Source organism: Dermochelys coriacea, chromosome 5, assembly GCF_009764565.3.
Source record: "Dermochelys coriacea isolate rDerCor1 chromosome 5, rDerCor1.pri.v4, whole genome shotgun sequence".
Lineage (NCBI taxonomy): Eukaryota > Metazoa > Chordata > Testudines > Dermochelyidae > Dermochelys > Dermochelys coriacea.
In genome coordinates, this window is record NC_050072.1 from 73,112,787 (window position 1) to 73,130,609 (window position 17,823).

The 17,823-nt window shown below is 38.1% G+C and overlaps 1 protein-coding gene across 3 annotated transcripts in view; it reads left to right on the plus strand.

Annotated features, from left to right (window-relative positions):
* Window positions 1–17,823, plus strand: part of YTHDC2 (YTH domain containing 2) — a 55,210-nt gene that overhangs the window by 20,302 nt on the left and 17,085 nt on the right. For all 3 annotated transcript variants that reach the window (XM_038402403.2, XM_043514524.1, XM_038402405.2), the window contains 10 exons: window positions 146–211; window positions 6,048–6,226; window positions 6,620–6,716; window positions 6,811–6,898; window positions 6,986–7,066; window positions 7,737–7,819; window positions 8,885–8,990; window positions 10,594–10,713; window positions 16,127–16,399; window positions 17,355–17,481. In XM_038402403.2, the coding sequence (XP_038258331.1) occupies window positions 146–211; window positions 6,048–6,226; window positions 6,620–6,716; window positions 6,811–6,898; window positions 6,986–7,066; window positions 7,737–7,819; window positions 8,885–8,990; window positions 10,594–10,713; window positions 16,127–16,399; window positions 17,355–17,481 (1,220 nt within the window). The remainder of the gene's footprint in view (window positions 1–145; window positions 212–6,047; window positions 6,227–6,619; window positions 6,717–6,810; window positions 6,899–6,985; window positions 7,067–7,736; window positions 7,820–8,884; window positions 8,991–10,593; window positions 10,714–16,126; window positions 16,400–17,354; window positions 17,482–17,823) is intronic.

Genomic DNA, 17,823 nt, shown 5'->3' on the forward strand with positions numbered 1-17,823 from the left:
CATATATCCAGTGGATACTACAGTGATGAGAGAATGACAAGTGCACAAGTGTTTAAAAAAGGGGTACATAGAATCTGTAGTTGACAGATATAAGGTATTTATAGTTCTAAATGAGACCATAAAGAACACTTTGTAACTATTGCAGGATGGCTTTGGATTGGGCTAAACATTTTGGACAGACTGAGATTGCAGATCTTCTGGAATCTTACAGGTAAGGTATTCTTGCTTTGCTGAAACATTTATTTAACATGTAAATGCCTATTACATTCATGCATAACTTTAATGGGTACAACAATGTTTAGTTCTCTAACTTCTAAAATCTGGCACAAAAAAGCCAATTTGCAAAACTAGGTATAATAAATCCAGAAGATATTCTTGCTTTTTAAAAAGTAAACCTCCTGTAATAAGATTAGGTGGTTTAAAAATGTGTATCAAATGAGTTCTGTTTCATGGCCACTATAGCAGTCCTCACCAAGAGCAGTTCAAACACTTGGATTGAGAGGCCTGGAACTGTAAGCCTTACTCACTCTTCGTTTTTCTTCTTGGACAGCATGTTAAAGTTCTCCTACTTCTGTTCAAATCTCTGTTGCTTTCCCTTCCCTTCTACTTCTAGGTGGGGAAGTTTTTTAAATTTACTTTTGCCTCTTTGGTATAACTTTTGTCTTGTTAAACTGGTGCTTTGGAAGCCTTAGGGACCACTCATTAAAGGCTCCCTGTGCCCTTTAATGATGGAACAGCTGAAACAGCTCAGGAATATTTATCTTTACATCCTACATGGCACCAGAGGTCCACCTTACAGAAAAATCTCTTCGCCAGTCCCTATATTCAAAGTCCAAAAAGACCAAGATTTGCAAAAATGGGTGTCTAAAGTTGAGCTCCTATGGCAGTGTTTAGGCATCTTGGGAATTGGTCTGACTTTCAAAAGCACTGAGTATCCAGCAGCTCCCTTTTAAAGAGCTAGCGTTCCTTCAATTCTGAGAAATTTAGGGCTCCATAAAATTCTTAAGTGAAGTAAAAACTTTACGCTTCCTACTTGCTCTTCTACCAGTTCACTCACGAGACCGCTCACCATCCCAATCTGATCATTACGGCCACAGTCAGGAAATATTCTTTCTCCAAGAATTATTTTGACGCTGTGCAAGAGAATGAATTGCACTCTTAACATTTAACCTGTAAAAGAAAGGCAAGAGGTGCATAAATACCCACCTTTTGTGTTTGAATAAGTAGTTATGCCATTACTTGTTTGAGTAAGTTAATAAGGGCTCGGTGGGGAAAAAGCAGATGAAGGGAAATGGTTCAATCACAATTCCTAAATTAGGAAATCCCATAGCGTTCAGTCTTAAAAAGCTTAGCATCCCTAAAATTAAAAAAAGTATGAAAGAATTGGCATCATTGTCTGAAGACATGGTTATCTCTTCAGAAGAGGACAACTTTAAGATAGGAGGACCTCTGAGAAGATATCAAATCATCTTTCAGTTTTCCCCCATATCTTGCTTTGCCAAAGGGGACATAGCATGGAGTGATGACCTCAGACCCACTAAGTCATGAAAAGTTTAATTCTTAAGAAAATCTCTGTACTTTTATTACAGAAGCCCTAGAAGTCTGCATTTTGCTTCAAAGTCTTTCTAAACTGATCTCTCTAACATTTATACTGTGCCCATCACTGTTAAACTTGTGCATCTCACACTGTAACTAGTTGCCCGTTCTAGGTAAGTGGCTGTCTGTGGTCCAATAAATCAAAACCAATCATTTGCTTCTTCAAATTAATTAAAGCTAACTACTCATTGAAAAGTGGCAGAAAATGCTGAAATATCTAGGTATTCCTTGCCTATCTCATGTGAATATTTATACTCATCTGTTTAGTCTCTCTTTAAAACAGATGAGTAACCAGCCTTTTCATCCCAATACAGGTATTAATGGAAAGATTCCAAATACTTTAGCAGAAAATATTGGAATTGAAATGATAAAGTATGTTACCCTTTAATTCTTCATCCAGCCACTAAAATCAGTTAGTCAATAAAAGCCCCGGATGATCCAAAAAAAGTGTTCTCACTTTTGGGGCTATAAAACCAATTCCTGCACTTGAAAGAATATGTGGGCTGCACTCTATACCTTTATAGTTCAGAATAGACAGGTGTAAGAGCAATTGTAGACCTTGAATCTCTGAAAAAAGTAAAATCCCACTGGGATCAATCTTTGTTACGATGTCCCCAGGAGATTTCCTAACATCTGTAGATCTTGGAGACATACCTTCCCATTCTGTTTTAGCAGTGCCAACATCCCTCTCTCCAATTTGTCTGTGAAAATCATCCTATATTTACACCCTTTCATTTTGATCTGTCAGTTCTAAAAATCTTTACCACATAGTCAGACAGTCTCCTAGGATTTTGGGTAGAAAAATCATTAAGGATTATTACTTTGTTTAAATTCATGTAAACCATTAACATGTTGTTGTTGACGTATCTTTGAAAAACTTCTGGTGAATGAATAATTGTGACTTACAGTTCCTTATCAAAACTCTTGGATGTGTCTTTGGTCTCTGTACAGAGGTAATCTCGCCATCATTGAGGACTGAGTTTGATCTTAATTATAGAAAGGAAATAAGCAGGTAATTTTTTTTCCCATTGGGCACTCATAAGTATTCACACAGCCCCTCTTCAGATGCAGCTGCGTTTTATACACAATACCCACTGCCTATTCCATAATAATCTGATTCAAGATATGTCCAGCAAGTATTTTTTGATGCATCCTTTATGACTAGTAACAATTTTATAAAAGAAAAATGGAGAAAATGATTAATGGGAGTCAAGTACTTCTTAAAAATAACTTGATGGCATATAAGGTACTCTCTTGTAAGAGAATTGCTTCTGGAATGGGATTCTTTATATAAGCCCTCAAACCATGTTTTCTGATCTGAGTAATTTCACTGTCCTTTTTTTTTTTTTTTTTTTTTTTCCTTCCAAATTGCCAGTCTCCTTGCCTTAGACTGGACTAATGGGGATGTTCCAGGTCAATACTGAAATATATTGGTAGTGCTATGTGGGAAGGTTTGTACTGAAACCTCCTGTATTATGTTTGGCTCCAGCCAGTGTGCTGATTTTTGTGAGCAACAAAATTCACATACAAAGTAAAAGGTAAGTTACATAATAGGCTGCCAAATACATTTTAAGTTGATTTTAAGGTAACAACACTATTTTGTCTTGTCTAAGTGTGGAATTTTTTTTTGTTTTTGTGTTTTTAATTTTTATTTAAAGTGTATTTTTTGAACTAGAATATATGGTCTTGGAATCCTAAAATTTCAATTGCTGGGATTTTCCTGTCTGGCAGGGCAAATTAAATTAAGTGAGTTCTTATATAGAAAACTCTTCCTCCTTGCCTTCCTGCAGGAGGAGGAAAATATTTAGGCTCAAGAATCATAGTAATTTCTAATGCGTTTGAATGCCATTGTAATAAGTTTTACTGTTCATTCTCCAAAGATGCATTGAGGGAAGATCCACAATATTTTTTGTGGCCAGAAAAATGTGAAATGTAGCTGTGTTGCAGATGTTTTGTGGAAGGAGTGTGTCTCAAGATTTTGTAGAAGTGTGCGGGGAGGGGCGGGGTCAGGGAGAACCATCAAGTGGTCTCAATATATAATTCCTGGTGTTGGAAAAAACTGCATTCTAAATTGCTTTTTAATATGTTAAAGGATGGGGAGAGAGAGTCAGGAAAGGGATTTCAATGAAATAGAAAACAAAATGAGTATAGGCCCCATTTGTGGGGAATTGCTAATCTATAAACTGTAAACCTATTACAATATTAAAGAGGATTTTGGTGTTAAAATACCAAAAATAAACCAAACCCACACTAAAACATCCAGCATTTAAATAGTAAATGATCAGTTAAATAGCAAACAGAACTAATACTTAGCTGTATCTTTATTTTATGTTAATATTTTGACACAAGTGTCTTTCTGTCAGCCAAATGTATTAATGACATATAAGTGGAAAAACTTCACCTGTACAAAAGCTTCAGGTCTTAAACAGAAAATCACCACACAACTGACTAACATCTATTGGTATTAATGATTTTCATGCACATTGTCACTATGAGCAGAGCAATTACCAAACAACTTATCAACTAATAACGATGGTATTTTAAAAACTCCAAATAGACATTATTACCATGCCTTTGAATTGAATTAATATTCAGTGTCATTAAAACAGTTCTTGAGGAGTTATCAAGGATAATCAGAAGATACTTGTAAGGAGGAGAAATATTGAGTCTTAGATGAAATATAAAACAAATCAACTTGAGCAAAATGAAGGGAGAAAAGATATTTACAGATGTCTATTCAGTGCATTTCACTTGCACTTTGGCAATATCATTGCTGGCCTGGCCAAGTTGAGCAAATGTGAAGTATTCCTAAATCACACAAGATAGTCTATTACAAGAACAATTTGACTACGTATGTTGGTTTTTCATGCTTAAATGTTTTCTATAAATATTTTTTTGTTTGAATGTGCTTTAGCGTTGGTATCAACAAAAATTAAATATATCTTACTTGAGAATAGGAGGACATTTTTAAGGCTTTGTCAACACAGCTTTTAATAATACAACCTATCCTGGAAAACAATCCCCCACTCTCACAAGCCTTGGGAGGCAGGCCAATCCTCACTTACGGACAGCCCCCCAACCTGAAGCAAATACTCATCAGCAACTACACACCAAGCTACAGAAACACTAACCCAGGAACCAATCCCTGCAACAAACCCCATTGCCTTCTCTGTCCCCTTATCTACTCTAGCGACATCATCATAGGACCTAACCACATGAACCACACCATCCGAGGATCATTCACTTGCACATCTACTAATGTGATATATGCCATCGTGCCAGCAGTGCCCCTCTGCCATGTGCATTGGCCAAACCGGACAGTCTATACGTAAAAAGATAAATCAACAAATCAGAGATCAGGAATGGTAACATACAAAAGCCAGTAGGAGAACACTTCAGTCTTCCTGGACACTCAATAGCAGATTTTAAAGTAGCCATTCTTCAACAAAAAAACTTCAGAAACAGACTTCAGTGAGAAACTGCTGAGCTACAATTCATTTGCAAACTTAACACCATCAATTTGGGCTTGTTAGGGACTGGGAGTGGCTGGCTCACTACAAAAGCAATTTTCCGTCTCTTGATATTGACACCTCCTCATCAATTATTGGGAGTGGACTACATCCACCTTGACTAAATTGGCCTTCAGTATTGGTTCTCCACTTGTAAGGTAACTCCCTTCTCTTCATGTGCCAATATATATTTATGCCTGTATCTGTATTTTCACTCCATGCGTCTGAAGAAGTTGGGTTTTTTTTACCCACGAAAGCTTATGCCCAAATAAATCTGTTAGTCTGTAAGGTGTTACCGGACTCCTCGTTGTTTTTGGCTTAGCATGATATTATGTATTGACAAGTAATATACGCATATATAATATAGACACTGGAACATTCAAGAATAATAGTTTGGATCATAGAAACATTCTGTTTATCATGATAAAAGCCTTATTGGTGGTAGATCATTCTACTACTGCTAAAACAGTAACTGTTAAACTGATTTACCACCTACTCAAAAAAAACTGCAGCTGTGTGTTTGTTTAGCTGTAGCTGGGTATAGCTACATGTTGATGGGGGAAAAATGCATTTTCCAGCTACTGTTTTCCTTTTAAAAGATAAATTGGGTGACTGGTTATACTTTCACTGGTTTTTAATGCCATTTAAAGCCCTGATTAAACAAAGTGTTTCAGCTCATTGAGCATGTTAAGTACTGAGTGGCATTGGCACATAAATCACTAAAGTCAGTGAATAGTAATTCGCTGTTAATATTCTGTTATTACCTACACCATCTTAAATATTTCAGTATGAAATAAGAACTGGATATCTTGGTAGTTCTGATCTTATTTTGAATTCATGGCTACAGGGAAGCCTAGTTGTCTGATGCACACTTCCACTCTTGTTTCATGAGGGATAAGCTTATTTTATGTGACTGTGTGTGTGTGTGTGTGTTTGTTTCAGTGCTTCATTAGAGTTTGGAAACCTGGATGAAAGTTCTCTAGTGCAGGCAAATGGTGGTGATCTGAGTGCAGAAGACAGAGAACTATTGAAAGCTTATCATCACAGTTTTGATGATGAAAAGGTGGATCTGGATCTGATTATGCACCTACTTTACAATATATGTCATAGTTGTGATGCTGGTAAGCATGTATTAAATTTTTTTATTTTAATAAGTTACTGTGGATACAGCTTGTTTCAGATGTATTAGTGTTCGCACTTGTCTTTGTGAATAGTAATAACTTAATACACTGACAGAGTCCTGTGACACCTTATAAACTAACAGACGTATTGGAGCATGAGTTTTCGTGGGTAAATACTCACTGTGTGTGTTAGTCTATCCTAAGGTGCCAGAGGACTCTTCTCCACTTTTACAGATCCAGACTAACACGGCTACCCCTCTGAAGCTTAATACATTGAAGTACTGCATGTAAACCCTTTGTGTGTTTACAAATACATATTACTGGAGCATGTTTTTCTCTGATTTAAAATGAGTTTCCTATGTAACTTCTGTATTCTACATTTTTTTTAAAAAGGAGCAGTTTTAATTTTTCTTCCTGGATATGATGAGATAGTTGGCTTGAGAGATCGCATTCTGTTTGATGACAAGAAGTTTGCCGATAATGCTCACAGGTAAATTCTTTAGTTTCTTTTGCTGATTTTAATGCTTCTTAGCCTCACCCAAGAAATATATTTTTTTTTAATTTCACTTCTGTTTTGCCGTTAGATATCAAGTTTTTATGCTGCATTCAAATATGCAAACATCAGATCAGAAGAAGGTGCTAAAAACTCCACCTCCAGGCATTCGCAAAATAGCAAGTATCAAATTACTTTTTTCAGCTGTTCTCTTTGATTCATGTCTTCACTTCTATAGTTACTATAAAACAACTTTATTGTTGCAGATTCTTTCTACTAATATTGCAGAAACCAGCATCACAGTCAATGATGTTGTCTTTGTTATTGACTCTGGCAAGATGAAAGAGGTATGTTTGTATAAATTGAGTTAATATTGCTGAAAGAAATAGTTCAGAGAAGTGTGCAGTGGTACATATTTTAAGTAAAGATGTTAACAGTAGTGGTAGGAAAACGGTATTAGCAGGATTATTACTGGCACATGTTATCAAATACATTTCATGTAACTGAACTTATTGATTCTTGAATGCAAATCTTTTGACAACTGAAAGAATGCTATAAATGTTTAGTATGATTGATTGATTGTATTTTGCACTCAAATACCAAATTTAGGAAAATATGGTAATAATTTACAAATGTGGCACAGAAGAAATAAAATTTAATCAAGTACAACAACAAGAGATGTTTATGCTTAACCCTATGGTAAAGCGAGAGGAAATGCAACTCACTTTCTGTGCTATACTAGGCATTATAAATGAAAAGAACCTTATAGCCAGAAAAATTACATTGAACAGATTGGCTTTGACTTTAATTTTAAAAAGGTGTCTATATTTGTAAGGAAGAGAAGTAGGTTCTAAATAAACACTTGGTTATAGTTAACTAGCTTTTAACATGCCCAGGTCCAATTACTGTAATTATTGTACTTGAATTTAGCTTGATAGTTTATGTTGCTTTGTTTAATGTACCCTATTAAATCCAACTCTTGCTCTTGTGATATGAACTCCTACCTTAATATTGTAGAAGTCCTTTGATGCACTGAACTGTGTTACCATGCTAAAAATGGTGTGGATTTCAAAAGCCAGTGCCATTCAGAGAAAAGGCAGGTAATGTACATTTCACATTGAATCTTATTTCACAAACGTCAAACTTTGCATACGTTAAATGTAGCAAGGAGGCAGACCATTGCCTTTATAGTAGGAAGTATTATGATGTGAACTGTCAATATATTTCTTTCATCCAAATACAATTAAAATCATTTAAAAGCTTTGTGTCTCTATTATAGTATTGGAGTTACTACTACAGGGAAAACATTGAGACTCAAATTAGGCTTGAATAATGTTAAAAGATTTAACCTAACCAGACTTTTGTATTGGGAAAATTGTTATAATATACAAGTCTGAAAATAGAAGTTCACTTATTTGCTTTTTTATTCACAATTTTTAGGGTTTGTCCACACTATAGATGGAAGAATTTTTCTGTTGACCTGGCACCAGGTCTTAGGTCGGCTTAACTATTTTTTCTCAAGGGTGTGAATTTTTCACATCTCTGAGTGATGTAGCTAGGTTGATCTAAATTTTTGTTGTAGACCAGGCCTTGCTGTTCACTAGTTTTTGGTCCTTATTTTCACTTGTACTACAAGCATCACTTTGTGCCACTCTGGGAGAGTAAAGGGGCCTTAGAGTGAAAATTACACTTACACCTACTTTAAAGCCTCTCTTCACTCGTAGAGTCATATATAGTTTAAGATAAGAAGGGACAACCAGATCATCTAATCTGACCTTCTGTATATCACAGACCCTCACCACTATCTAGCAACTGCACACTGCTGCCAGAGTCGTGAGAGTTGATCTTAGTATAATTGACAAATCCATTTGTATTTAAATCAGGTATTACTTCCTGAAGAGTTTCCACCTGCTCTCTTTTGATCCTGCAAGGGAGTTATAATTGTCCAGTTTGGTAATTTAATTTTTTTTTATTTTAGGAAGATTAGATCATATTCCTGGAAAATCTAAGTCTACGTGTTTAAAAAGATAGTAGTATATTTATCTTTATGTTAAATGTGCTTGACTGTAGATCTCCTTTTGTTTTTTCATTATGAGCTTTTTTTTTTAACGTACTTTTTGTATTTGAGTCTCAGCTGTCTTTTTAAGTAATATTTTGTTTCTAAGGGCTGGACGCTGTCGGCCTGGAATCTGTTTCCGACTCTTCAGCAGGCTCCGATTTCAGAATATGTTGGAATTTCAGACTCCAGAACTTCTAAGAATGCCACTACAGGTGGATCTTCACTTGAAAACTATTATTTTTTTTTTCTGTTGTTTTACCATAAGTCTACACGTTGTTTTACAAAACATATGCTGGAAAAAAGGTCCCTGTCCTGAATACTTATAACCTTGGGTATATTATAAGGATGTAAAAATATGATATGGGATAATTTGTCATGTTCCAAGAAAGGGTAGAGACATTATGGGAGCAGAGATAGGGGCTGGGGAGTAACATAAAACCATGGATGGGTGCTTGGTATCTGAATTGGGAAGCTGTTTAAGGCAAGGCATTCACACTTCTAAGTATGAAGCGGAGGATGGGAGGAGAAAACAAGACGGGCACTTTGAGTGCCTATGGAGAAGCACAAGTGTAGAATAAAGTAAGATGAGATCTAAGTGGATAGTTCTAGAGTTAAGTCAATGTTTAAATTATTAATGTTTTTCCAGGGACCTTTAATTTAATATGGATATAAAAATATCTGTGAGATAATGAAGAAAATAGATTGCAAGATCTCAGCCTATAGTTAAAATTTGAATTTGAGGTTTCATTTTATCAGCTTACTAAAGTGATCTATTATAGCGTACGGTAACACAGCAGCTCTGCTTCTGAAGCTGGACTGGTTTTAATTTAAAAGAATTGATTTAGTAATTTGTTAAAGGATATTGTCATTTTAAAATCACACTTTCAGAAATTTTTGCCTCCAGTAATCATAAATAACATTGATGATTCCTATAAATAAGAGATGAGAACAGTGTATTTCTCAGGTTTTTCCAAATTATTTTGTATATTTGGTAGTGCTATAAAGGAAAATATTACTGTTTCTCACACATTTGGGGGGGAAACCTCAGGGCATATGTACTATGTGATACTCAACTCACTTTTTTGAAATCAGCTAGATTTCAGAGTGACAGAGTATTTATAGTGTGCTAGTTTTACTTAAAAGAAAAGACAAACGGCAAATGAGATTTAAAAGTAGCTATATATCCAATCACTTTTTATAAGTATTTTAGTACTTGTGTCATGGATAGTGTAATGGATAAATGAGCTGTAAGAGTGTGATACTTAAGCTAATTTTTTTTTCTTTAATTTAAAAAGGAAAAATAGAGACAACTTATTTTTTATTGTTCACTTTGTCCATTGCCTCTCTATATTAGTGTTTACATAGTGTTCTATCTTTGATGCAGATATATGCAGTACTACGATCTTTTAGTCTAAAGAATTCTTTAGCGATCATGAAAATCTTTAAATTTCTTATTTTTTTGGTCTGGCCCCATTGTAAACAAACTTATAAAGAGGCCAAAACTGAGTGTGTAATTTAACCTGTTTTGCTTGCACAATGTAGGTGCTTATGTATTGTATAGAATACTAAATTAATATTTTGATGCAGAGTTGCTTTCTTGCACAGTTTGCATTCACTCCATGCCTAATGATTTGTGTTGTGGGAGGAGAAGATATAGTATTTTACCATTTGCTTTGTTGATTATAGATTTTCTCTTAAGATTTGAATGATGTATCCTATTACGTATATTTAAGGTTGAACGTAAAGTCCATATTCAGTTTAAGAAACTGATTTTTTGGAGGTCTTCTTAAATGGTTTTCCATTTTTAATTTATAGGAACTTTGTTTGCACACAAAACTGCTAGCACCAATTAACTGTCCAATTGCTGACTTTTTGATGAAAGCCCCAGATCCTCCGCCATCCTTAATTGTGAGAAATGCTGTTCAGATGCTTAAGGTAAGTAAATGAAATAGATTAATATTTTGTTTATTGCTTCTGTTCTTGGTGGCACAGACATTAATGTAGGTGGGAGACTTTCTATGTTCAAGAGGCACGCTGGTCCCAGATAAAGCCTCTGTTTGGATAGTGGCTTAATGGAAGTCGTCTTGTTAAGTGGTTTCAGGCTTTCACTTTGAGCTGACCCGGCTAACACTATACTCTGGGTAGGGGAAGAGATTCATTTACTCTTCACCAGACTTAACCATCATTTATCCAAAAGCCTTTATCCATACTATACAGGCAAGCAAGGACATAAACAAATAGTCAGCTGTAACATGTTTTTTTTTATTGTTCTCTGGCACTTTTTGGGGTGTGTGTGTGTGTTGCCACTATTTACTCATAGATTCATAGATACCAAGGTCAGAAGGGACCATTCTGATCATCTAGTCTGACCTCCTGCACAGCGCAGGCCACAGAATCTCACCCACCCACTCCTATGAAAAACCTCACCTATGTCTGAGCTATTGAAGTCCTCAAATCGTGGTTTAAAGACTTCAAGGAGCAGAGAATCCTCCCTCAAGTGACCCATGCCCCATGCTACAGAGGAAGGCGAAAAACCGCCAGGGCCTCTCCAATCTGCCCTGGAGGAAAATTCCTTCCCGACCCCAAATATGGCAATCAGCTAAACCCTGAGCATATGGGCAAGATTCACCAGCCAGATAGTACAGAAAATTCTTTCCTGGGTAACTCAGATCCCATCCATCTAATATTCCCATCTCAGGGGGTTTAGTCCTATTTACCCTGAATATTTAAAGATCAATTACTTACGAAAAATCACATTATCCCATCATACCATCTCCTCCATAAACTTATCGAGTAGAATCTTAAAACCAGATAGATCTTTTGCCCCCACTGCTTCCCTTGGAAGGTTATTCCAAAACTTCACTCCTCTGATGGTTAGAAACCTTCGTCTAATTTCAAGTCTCAACTTCCTGGTGGCCAGTTTGTACCCATTTGTTCTTGTGTCCACATTGGTGCTGAGCTTAAATAATTCCTCTCCATCTCCTGTATTTATCCCTCTGATATATTTATAGAGAGCAATCATATTTCCCCTCAACCTTCTTTTAATTAGGCTAAACAAGCCAAGCTCCTTGAGTCTCCTTTCATAAGACAAGTTTTCCATTCCTCTGATCATCCTAGTAGCCCTTCTGTGAACCTGCTCCCGTTTGAATTCATCCTTTTTTAAACATGGGAGACCAGAACTGCACACAGTATTCTAGGTGAGGTCTCACCAGTGCTTTGTATAACGGTACTAAAACCTCCTTATCCCTACTGGAAATGCCTCTCCTGATGCATCCCAAAACCGCATTAGCTTTTTTCACAGCCATATCACATTGGCAGCTCATAGTCATCCTATGATCAACCAGTACTCCAAGGTCCTTCTCCTCTTCTGTTACTTCTAATTGATGCGTCCCCAATTTATAACTAAAATTCTTGTTATTACTCCCTAAATGCATAACCTTACACTTCTCACTATTAAATTTCATCCTATTACTATTACTCCAGTTTACAAGGTCATCCAGATCCTCCTGTATAATATCCCGATCCTTCTCTGAATTGGCAATACCTCCCAGCTTTGTATCATCTGCAGACTTGATTAGCACACTCCCACTTTTTGTGCCAAGGTCAGTAATAAAAAGATTAAATAAGATTGGTCCCAAAACCGATCCCTGAGGAACTCCACTGGTAACCTCCCTCCAACCTGACAGTTCGCCTTTCAGTAGGACCCGTTGCAGTCTCCCCTTTAACCAATTCCTTATCCACCTTTTGATGTTCATATTGATCCCCATCTTCTCCAATTTAACTAATAATTCCCCATGTGGCACGGTATCAAACGCCTTACTGAAATCTAGGTAAATTAGAGCCACTGTGTTTCCTTTATCTAAAAAATCTGTTACTTTTTCAAAAAAGGAGATTAGGTTGGTTTGGCACGATCTACCTTTTGTAAAACCATGTTGTATTTTGTCCCATTTACCATTGACTTCAATGTCCTTAACTAATTTCTCCTTCAAAATTTTTTCCAGGACCTTGCATACTACAGATGTCAAACTAACTGGCCTGTGGTTACCCGGATCACTTTTTTTTCCTTTCTTAAAAATAGGAACTATATTAGCAATTCTCCAATCATTCGGTACTACTCCTGAGTTTACAGATTCATTGAAAATTTTTGCTAATGGGCTTGCAATTTCAGGTGCCAATTCCTTTAATATTCTTGGATGAAGATTATCTGGGCCCCCCGATTTAGTCCCATTAAGCTGTTTGAGTTTCGCTTCTACCTCAGATATGGTAATATTTTTCCCCCCTATCCTCATTCCCATTTGTCATGTTACCATTATCCCCAAGATCCTCTTTAGCCTTATTAAAGACTGAGGCAAAGTATTTGTTTAGATATTGGGCCATGCCTAGATTATCTTTAACCTCCACTCCATCCTCAGTGTTTAGCGGCCCCACTTCTTCTTTCTTAGTTTTCTTCTTATTTATATGGCTATAGAACCTTTTGCTATTGGTTTAATTCCCTTAGCAAGGTCCAACTCTACTCGACTTTTAGCCTGTCTCACTTTATCCCTACATGTTCTGACCTCAATTAGGTAGCTTTCCTTGCTGATCCCTCCCATCTTCCACTCCCTGTATGCTTTCTGCTTCTTTTTAATCACCTCTCTGAGATGCTTGCTCATCCAGCTTGGTCTACAACTCCTTCCTATGAATTTTTTCCCCTTTCTTGGGATACAGGCTTCCGATAGCTTCTGCAGCTTTGATTTAAAGTAATCCCAGGCCTCCTCTACCTTTAGATCCATAAGTTCTTCAGTCCAATCCACTTCCCTAACTAATTTCCTTAATTTTTGAAAGTCAGCCCTTTTGAAATCAAAAACTCTAGTTGCAGATTTATTTTTGTTAATCCTTCCATTCAGTTTGAACTGAATTAGCTCATGATCACTTGAGCCAAGATTATCCCCTACAACCATTTCTTCTATGAGGTCCTCGCTACTCACCAAAATTAAATCTAAAATGACATCCCCTCTAGTCGGTTCAGCAACTACTTGATGAAGGAATCCATCAGCTATCGCATCTAGGAAAATCTGAGCCCTATTATTATTACTAGCACTGGTCCTCCAGTCTATATCTGGGAAGTTAAAGTCTCCCATGATCACGCAGTTTCCATTAGTATTTACTTTATTAAAAACATTAAAAAGGGCTCTATCCATATCCAAATTAGATCCCGGAGGTCTATAGCACACCCCAAGCACTATCGTAGGAGAGGGTTTACTAGTTATCTTCCCCAATGTAATTTTTGCCCAGACGGACTCTGTCTTATCCATTGCATTGCTTCTTATTTCTTTACATTCTACCTCATCATTGATATACAATGCTACTCCACCCCCTTTACCTTTGTTTCTGTCTTTCCTAAACAGCACATACCCTTCAATACCTGTAGTCCAGTCATGAGTACTATTCCACCATGTTTCTGTTATCCCTATAATACCTGGTTTCACTTCCTGCACCAGTAGCTCTAGTTCCTCCATTTTGTTACCTAGGCTCCTCGCATTGGTGTACAAACATCTTAATTTTTGCTGTTTGGCCTCGCTCACATTTTGTACCCTATTAGGCACAGTCATTCTACAACCAGTATAACCTATTAGACTAGTATCCACACTGCCCTCGCTCCTTATATACATTCTCCTACCCACGGCTGTATCCTTTCTTACTTCATCTTCTTCCCTCTCAATGCTAAAATCTGGCGTGGAGATTACCTGGACATCTCCCAACCATCTCCCCCAAATTCCTAGTTTAAAGCTCTCTTTATCAGTTGTACCAGCCTTGATCCTAGAAGTCTATTTCCTTCCCTACTCAGATGAAGTCCATGCCGAGAGAACTGTCCTCTGTCCGTGAATGCCTCCCAGTGGCCATACATCCCAAAGCCCTCCTTATAGCACCACTGCCTAAGCCATCTGTTGACGGTCATAATCTTGTCACACCTTTGTTGCCCTTCTCTAGGAACAGGAAGGATCCCGCTAAAGATCACCTGAGCCTCAATTTCCTTAAGCGTCTTCCCCAGCCTAGCATAGTCTCCCTTAATACTTTCCAGCGAGAATCTAGCCGTATCATTTGTTCCCACATGAAGGATAATTAGGGGATTCTTTCCCGCTCCCTTTAGGATCCTTTTCAACCTCAGGTCTACATCCCGTATCTTAGCACCCGGAAGACAGCACACCCTTCTATTCTCAGGATCAGCTCTAGTTACAGGCCTGTCTATTCTTCTGAATAAAGAGTCCCCTATCACATAGATTTGCCTTTTCCTGGTGACGGTGCTATTCTCCAGTCTCTCCCCTGTTCCCTCTGGCTGCAAGTTCTTTCCATTCCTATTTTCCCTTATAATCCTCTTCAACCCATCCTGTATCCTCCTGGGGCTCATATTTGGTGTAGTCTCCTTTGACTCTTCCGCTTTTCCTATAGGCCTAGCCTCTCTTCTCTTCTTCCTTACCCTTCTACCTTCAACAAATACCTGCTGAGCCCCTTCTTCATTTTCCAACTCTGCAAACCTGTTCCTAAGCTCTATTTCTCCTTCATTAGCCCGTCTTTTCCTCTGCCTGGTTCTTTTAGTCACATGTTTCCACTGACCACTTTCCTTACCCAGTCTCCCCTCAAAATTCCCCAGCCCTGCTTCCATCTGTAAGTCTGCGCCTTTCCCTTCAGATACCTCATATCTTTGCTCCATCATTTGCTCAAACCCCTTTCTAAACTCAACCAGACTTTCCACCTGCATCTCCAAACCTCTGATCTTTTCCTCTATCAGCTGTATCAGACGGTATTTCATGCAGAAAAAACTGTTACCAGGTCCCCGCTCCACGATCATGTACATACCACAGCTTCCACATCCAGTCATCCTCAATGTGTCTTCCACTACAGGAGTCACTCCCACAGCTGCCTCTGTATCTGTCATCGCCTTCCCACCTAAGTCCTGTTAATCTGGGAAACACAAGCCACACCAAAAAGACCACCCTCCCCCGCAGCACAAGCAAACCCCAAACAAGCACCACAATACAAACTCCCCTTTCAAACTGCTCTGTTTGCTAGCTCCTGTGCCGCTGCCTGACTGTCTGGCTACCTTTATAGGACCTATAGTCAGAAAAGCCCTGCCCCCTACTCAGGGCTCAGCTTCTCTCCCAGCACTCCTAGAGATTGTAGCCTTCTTGACCATCCTGGCTGAAGGAAGGGGGAGGAGGAATAAAGAAGTCATTCCAAACTTAAGTCTGATTATGTTGCTAGTATATGGTAGTTTACTAATCCTGTCACTTGGATGGTATGCTCTTCCTACTTTTATGCTAAACTTGCTAGCTTCTCTTTCCTTTTTTTTTTTTTTTTTTTAAATCAGACAATAGATGCCATGGATACCTGGGAAGACCTCACGGAACTTGGTTATCATCTGGCTGACTTGCCTGTAGAGCCACACCTTGGTAAAATGGTGTTGTGTGCTGTTGTTTTGAAGTGCCTGGATCCTATTCTTACCATTGCTTGCACTCTTGCATATCGAGACCCTTTTGTCCTACCTACACAGGCCTCACAAAAACGTGCAGCCATGCTGTGTAGAAAACGTTTTACTGCAGGAACATTTAGTGACCATATGGCGCTTCTCAGGGCATTCCAGGTATTATTATTTCATCTACAGAAGGAGTATTGATGGCAATAGTTAGTTTATGTATAAAAGTAATGGTACACTTTAAAGCAGTGATGGCCAACCTAAACCTGAGAAGGAGTCAGAATTTACTAATGTACATTGCCAAAGAGCCACAGTAATACATCAGCAGCCCCCACATCAGTTCTCCCCCTGTTTCCCAGTGCCTCCTGCCCACTGGCAGCCCCACCGATCAGCCCCTCCCACTCCCTCTCCTCACATCCCAATCAACTGCTTTGTGGCATACAGGAGGCTCGGAGGGGGAGGAGCGAGGGCATGGCAGGCTCAGGGGACGGGGTGGGAAGAGGTGGAGTGGGGGTAGGGCTTGTGGCAGAGCCAGGAGTTGAGCAGTGAGCACCCCCTGGCACATTGGAAAGCTGTCGTCTGTAGCTCCAGCCCCAGAGTCAGTGCCTATATAAGGAGCCGCATATTAACTTCTGAAGAGCCGCATGTGGCTCCAGAGCCACAGGTTGGCCACCCCTGCTTTAAAGTTATAGCTGGACTGTAAGTCCTTTGTAAAGGATTTCAGTATTTCCTACTAGACTGTCCCTTTGTAGACACTTTCCTAGTAGACTCTTCTATTGAACCCACTATTAATCTTGTATATGAGGAAATTTTTTAACCTATTAAGCATGATTTTGCTGACCTAATTCAACTCTAAATGTTGTAGTTGATGATGTATTTCTAATTTTAAATTACACTTAATATATTACCAAAAAGTAATAATTTTGAGATGCATTATTTTGACTTGAGAGAATTTTGCTTGATAACAGAAAAAACGTCCAGATGGCTTAATGCCTTTAGACTTTTGTTTCTCTCTTCAATTGAAGTGCATTGCACTATACTCAAATAAAATACAATAAAAAATCACATGGAAGATTTGAGTTTAAACACGTTTGTAGGCATTTGAAAAAATATTTTCCTTCAGGCATGGCAGAAGGCACGAAGTGATGGCTGGGAGAGAGCCTTCTGTGAGAAGAATTTTCTCTCTCAGGCTACTATGGAAATCATCATAGGAATGAGAACACAGTTGCTCGGTCAGCTCAGAGCATCAGGTAACTAATTAAAAAAAACCCCAGAAGACGTTTTTGGACAAACTAGATTTATTATGAAGTGAATTATTCAAATTTTTAACAAAATAAAATTCAAGGCCATCCTAACTTCTTATTTGTGTAATACTTATTAATACAGGCACTCAAAAGCCACGTTTGATCATCGCATTATGCAACATAGCCCATTTCAGGTTAAACAAGTTTAACACACAGTGAGTTAGTTGGATTCTTAAGTCCAGTTGAGCTTTGAATGGTGCAGGTCCTAAGAAGGAGAAGATGGCTCTAAGCTGGCTTTCCTCTCCTTGGCCCAACTGGTGGATTGAACTGGCTTCTGTGGTGTAACTT